The 5724-nt window shown below is 33.7% G+C and overlaps 1 protein-coding gene across 6 annotated transcripts; it reads right to left on the bottom strand.

The window, feature by feature from the left end:
- Positions 1736-3942, bottom strand: LOC18601933. 6 transcript variants are annotated; one of them, XM_018118718.1, is made up of 3 exons: positions 3645-3900; positions 3260-3380; positions 1736-2381 (listed from the first exon to the last, which is right to left on the bottom strand). In XM_018118718.1, exon 3 carries the CDS (start codon positions 2370-2372, stop codon positions 1926-1928), a length of 447 nt encoding a protein of 148 aa, XP_017974207.1. In that variant the 5' UTR covers positions 2373-2381; positions 3260-3380; positions 3645-3900; the 3' UTR covers positions 1736-1925. The 6 variants fall into 6 exon arrangements, with proteins under 6 accessions (XP_017974207.1, XP_017974208.1, XP_017974210.1 ...); XM_018118719.1 differs by having other exon boundaries at positions 1736-2378; positions 3645-3899; XM_018118721.1 differs by lacking the exon at positions 3260-3380 and having other exon boundaries at positions 1736-2378; positions 3749-3942.

Genomic DNA, 5724 nt, shown 5'->3' with positions numbered 1-5724 from the left:
AGTGTTGCTCATGGCCCAATTTACAGTCTTGAGCCAGTCCTATTCGGTTTGCAATACCAGTTGAAGATTGTAAGGCATGCCCTCTCATATGTCGGTATCAATTGCATTCCAGCATAACCACACCAGCACAGTCAATGCCACTTCACATAGTCAACGTCACCTCACCTTTAGTTTGATCAAAATATCACGTTAACATATTTAATAATAAAATTTAATTTAAAGTCAAAAATTAAATTAACAAAAAGATAAAATACAAACATTTAATTTACACAAATTATTATATAAAAATTGTTTTTTGATTGGCTACCCATCCATGGAGGGTGGCGGTAAATTGTTATATAGAAATTATATTCATATTTTTTTATAAAATATAAAAACTAATTACATAATTTAACTAAAGTAAAATAATATGTTTTCTAAATTTAAAATTACGTATATCATTTTAACGTCATCCATTTTTGAAATATTTATCGTTAATAAATTTGGTCATGAGTTTCGGAAAAGATTTGTAAGGTCGATGGCCTTGTCCAATTTAGATTGAGTTTTGGAAAAGATTTGTAAGGCCCGAGCTTGACCTGAGAGTATATTAATTNAAAATATAAAAACTAATTACATAATTTAACTAAAGTAAAATAATATGTTTTCTAAATTTAAAATTACGTATATCATTTTAACGTCATCCATTTTTGAAATATTTATCGTTAATAAATTTGGTCATGAGTTTCGGAAAAGATTTGTAAGGTCGATGGCCTTGTCCAATTTAGATTGAGTTTTGGAAAAGATTTGTAAGGCCCGAGCTTGACCTGAGAGTATATTAATTAATAAAATTATTTAATTTAATTTTATAATATATATATATATATTCATATATATATATATTTTTTATATTTTAATAATGAATTTAAATTAAATGAACAAGCTAGTCAGTTCGAATCTTGTTCAAGATTTTAAAAGTTTTAATTGAGCTCGACTTGACCTAACACAACCCATAAATACTTTTAATTATGTAAATTTATTAAGAAACACATCACTTTAAAAGGTATCTATACCTCCCAATATTTATCTAATTAAAAAATAGAAAAATCGCCGTCAAATAATTATCCCAAAAAAATTAAAAAAAAAAGAGGTAATGTAGATGATCTGAAGCCTTTAATTAACGTGTGCTACATCATTTCGTTTTCCAATATTTATCTTTCTTAGATTATTTCATCTTTAGACATTTTTTTTAAACAATTCGCTTTGTTTTTTTGGCACACGATTTCTAATCATTTTCATATTTTATTCAGCATTTTGATTAAAGATAGACGTGAATAGCTTTTTATTGATTTAATTGCCCTCTTTTTTTTTTTAATATACTCTTTTGACAACTTATGCGTCATTGCATTGTCCTAGGTTATTGATGTACATAAATTTCCTTATTGACACCGACTGCTTCCCTATCAACTCCTCAGCTGTGAGGCTGACTTCATGGAATAGCATTCAAATGGACAAGCAGCTGGAAATTCTACTTTCATGTGAAGTGATATGTGTAATCTGATGTTGCTTACTTCATGGAATAGCATTCTAATGGACAAGCAGCTGGGAATTCTACTTTCATAAATGTCCCATGCTGGTGAATATCAGCGTTGAGTCACACAAACTTTCATGAATGTAACGTAAGGCCTACAAGTTCCAGCAGCACAATATAACCAATACTTCTCTTTCGGAGCTCGTCTACTAAGGGCGAGGCACATCATACCATTTGCAAGTAGTTTGCCATCATTTTCACTTAAAAGCATTTCTAAGAACGCCTACAAGAATACTGAACGGGGATTCATCAACTTCATCTTTAGTTGATTACTTAAGCATTTAAATTCCATAGCAATATACAAGCATGCAAATTACTGGGGATCAGCAATGAAGGAAAAAAAAAAAACTTAATAGATCTATACTCCCTGAGATTGCATTTCTGAAGGATCTACCAGACCTTCTAATACAACAAGTTGATCCAGCAGGGCAAACTTCTCATCTTCAAGTACCTTTACCTCATCTACAACGTCTTTCAGCTCTTTACCCAGTGCAAAGCTTTCTTCCTCCAGTAGCAAATACTTCCGCCTCAGTGCCCGGTACTCATTTCCAGATGTAGAAGAGTCTGGTATTGAATCTGAATTCGATCTCTCAGGTTGCTGAAATATTGGAGAGATTTCTTTCTTCAAGTTCCTTTTGGATGTCTTTTGCCCTGTTCTTAGTGGTAGAGATCCCAGTACCTGCTGAGCCCCTTTAATATCACTCCTTTCTAATGGAAAGGAGGGTGCTTTGTTAGTTGAGCTTTTCTTTTTCCATAACTTAGGATTCATATCTTCCTCTGATGGTGGCATCCTTGGATCTTGCATTTCTCACTGCTGAAAATAGCAGAATAGTTAAAAACAAGAGCATATAGTTTTTACTTATAACTAAGGAGGAACATTTGCAGAAGAGAACTTAAAAGATGCTCACTGATACACAAATGGCTTTCGCATGGATAAATTGAAAACAAATCTAGGCTAGAATCATTTATACATATAGAAAAACATGGCTTTGGCATGCATAAGAGATGTATCAGATAGACACAGGACATAACATTCACATAGGCAACAACTGGTTAATGTAGTATCAAACCCTCTAATCTAAAAGCTTACTAGAGATAATATCAGTTTATGCTGCGTTCTAAGATAACCCTACTCATCTCTAAATTCCATTTTAATCTGACACAGGACATAACACGCACATAGGCAACATTTGGTTAATGTAGTATCAAACCCTCTAATCTAAAAGCTTACTAGAGATCATATCAGTTTATGCTGCATTCTATGATAATTCTACTCATCTCTAAATTCCATTTCATCTTTAACCCGGGATGAAAAGCTACCATATCATGCCCTATATCCACAAACACAGAATAAATAGTGCATCTAAAGTTACATTATCCCATCCTCCTCCTAAATGAGCCCACACTTTTGAAGCATAAGTAAGAATCAATAGTGTTGATGGATTCAAACTTATATTTTTGTCCCAATGGGGCATGTCAACAGTTAGACCTAGAAACTTTCAATTTATACGTCTCAGGTTCAAATATAGGGTAAACTAGTTGGAGTCGATAGAATCGCAGAAGGAAAAACGCAACCAACTTTCACATATACTACAAATTCTTAAGGAACTATTCCTTGATTCATCCCTATACCCAAATAACACGCAAGAAGCCCAGAAATGTATTACATAAAGAACCTTGCAACACACTAACCATCCCAAAATTACGCCTGCAAATCCCGATTCCAAAACTCCTCCATTGCATGGAATAAAACTTAACCATCCGTTATTCATTACCCAGCATCTTTTAGAACAAAACAGCCCCCGCTTAATTTCTGATAAATAAAACAACACCACGTGCCTTAAGACCAACAGTTTACGGACATTATGCCAAAATTGAGTTGCTAATACAAAAAAATAATCTCCTAAAAAAGACTATGAAAAGATAATTATTCCCTGAATTCTCAGATACAACAGCATAAAACAATGGAGATTAGTTGAAAAAACCCAAGAATTTGAATACGGATTTCACCTTAAACAAGCAATTAACCAAAGATGGGAATTCATCAAACAGAGATAATTGAGGAGAGAAACTTTACCTGGGAATATTGCAGACAAGTTTGGGTTGACAAGTCAGGACTTTTTCGAGCTAGGTTTTAATTAAATGGAGAGTAATTAGGTATGTTTAAGAATTGAGGACTACCTTTTAATGGGGAAAAAGAAAGGGGAAAGATTTGACTTGGGAAACCGCAAATCCTTGTCCATTCCTGAATCCGTATTTTGCAGATGTTCTATCTTCCAGAATGGAGGCTATTTTACACATTTGCCCCCACCCCCCCCACCCCCCGCCTTAGGCTGTTTGAGACTTCGGAAAAGGAGTTGGTTTGTCTCACCTTTGGAGGAAAAAACGAAAAGGAACCTTTATTTAAATATTAATTAATTTTTATAAAATATATTTTAATGAGATTTTTACAACCCATGTTTAGGATTTAAAAAAAGAATAAAAGGAGAGAAAAAAAATTTAAACATTGGAATAAAAATATAAGTGTTGAATCTTCAAAAGATGTCTTTTTTCCAGTGGAATAAAAATATAATAATTGTTTACTTCATATCATAGGGTAAAACTCAGACTGGTATTAATTTAATTTCAAAATTCACAATGCCATAAATTGGGCCGCAAAGGCTAAGCAATACATGAACACATTCTAATAATGCAGGCCTCTTTCATTTAAATACATAAACCCTACGAGGCCCATTCTAGGCTCTCTCCCGTTGACATCATAAGGTTTGGGACTTGGGAGGTTGCCCAGAAATCTTACTGCTTCGGTGTGTTCCAATGAAAGAGGACTTGAACAACATCATTCTTAGTTGGGGTACCACCAATCCGGTCAAAGAGGCTGCTGCTTCCATTGCCTTGGCTGCATTCTCTGTAAATTCCTTCCACTTGCCAAACATCATTCTTAGTTGGGGTACCACCAATCCGGTCAAAGCTGCTTCCATTGCCTTGGCTGCATTCTCTGTAAATTCCTTCCACTTGCCAAGCAAGTCTATATTCCACCCTGTCAAGCCATTTGAAATGCATAGGGTTTTATACTCTACTATAAAATTAGTGGTTAGGGTCTTATTTTAGACATGTTCCGGTCAACAGTTATTGTAATAACCTCAACAAGGTGCCCTTGCTTTTAGAATACTGATAAGAAAAAAAAAAAAACCATATGCAGGAACTTATATAAAGTTATAATATAACAATTAGTAATTGTTGTATTGTTTTAATTTGATCTCCTTCACGCGCGTGTGTGTGTGTGTTTTTATATTTGTTATTGAAGTCACGAGTAAATAATCTTAAAAATTTACAAAATTTATATTAGAATTGTTGATTTTATGATTAAAATTTAAAACATTGACAGCGTATGAATTATATTAACAATACATCAAATAGAGCATAATTTATATTTTTTAATTTCACACCATATAAGTGGAATGTACTTTGTATTCAGAATTAAAATATGAATGACTTTAGTATTATTTTAGTAAGCTCCCTCCCACAGCATATATACCATATATCTTTAAAACTAGTTTAAAGTTGAAATTCATTTTTTTTATACATATGATTTTAGACTTATAAAATAAGAATTTGTTTTCTCCCATTCCCTAACTGCACGTTTGGTACGGGGAATAGCTAAGCTATTCTCTGTCTATTCCCAAGGGAATAGCTTACCTCCATTTGGTATAGTAATATCACAAAGAATAGCTATTACCTAGTAATAGCTATTCTCTCAAAAGGGGTAAAACTTAGGCATAGCTAAACTCGAGCTTTCCCATGGTTTTTGCTATTCAGTGACTGAGGGAATAACTCTGAATTATGATAAGACTAAAATACCCCTTATCACTTAAAAATATTACAACCCTATACCTATATATATATATTTTTTTTTTGTTCTTTTCATTTTCCCTTCTTCTTTCTCTCTCTTCTCATGTTCTTTCCTCTCTCATTCTCTTTCTAAGTGGCACCAATGTCGGAGATGATGTTAGTGGCGGCGGCGATGAAGGCAGAAGCGGGCTGCTACGACGGCGAGGGCGACGAAAGTGGTTGTGACGGTAGTTTTATGATCAAATATGGTCGAACAAGATTCAAACAGAGATTCAGCCAGATCTGGTTGTGGGAAGCACCAGATTTGG

The sequence above is a fragment of the Theobroma cacao genome, chromosome 4, assembly GCF_000208745.1.
Source record: "Theobroma cacao cultivar B97-61/B2 chromosome 4, Criollo_cocoa_genome_V2, whole genome shotgun sequence".
In the NCBI taxonomy this organism is placed as follows: domain Eukaryota; kingdom Viridiplantae; phylum Streptophyta; class Magnoliopsida; order Malvales; family Malvaceae; genus Theobroma; species Theobroma cacao.
The sequence above is the reverse complement of the archived record's forward strand: the minus strand, read 5'-3'. Positions and strand labels throughout refer to the sequence as shown.

What these genes read in the sequence shown, in the direction of transcription:
- LOC18601933 (XM_018118721.1), bottom strand. Translation starts at nt 2,372, where the DNA reads ATGCAAGATCCAAGGATGCCACCATCAGAGGAAGATATGAATCCTAAG.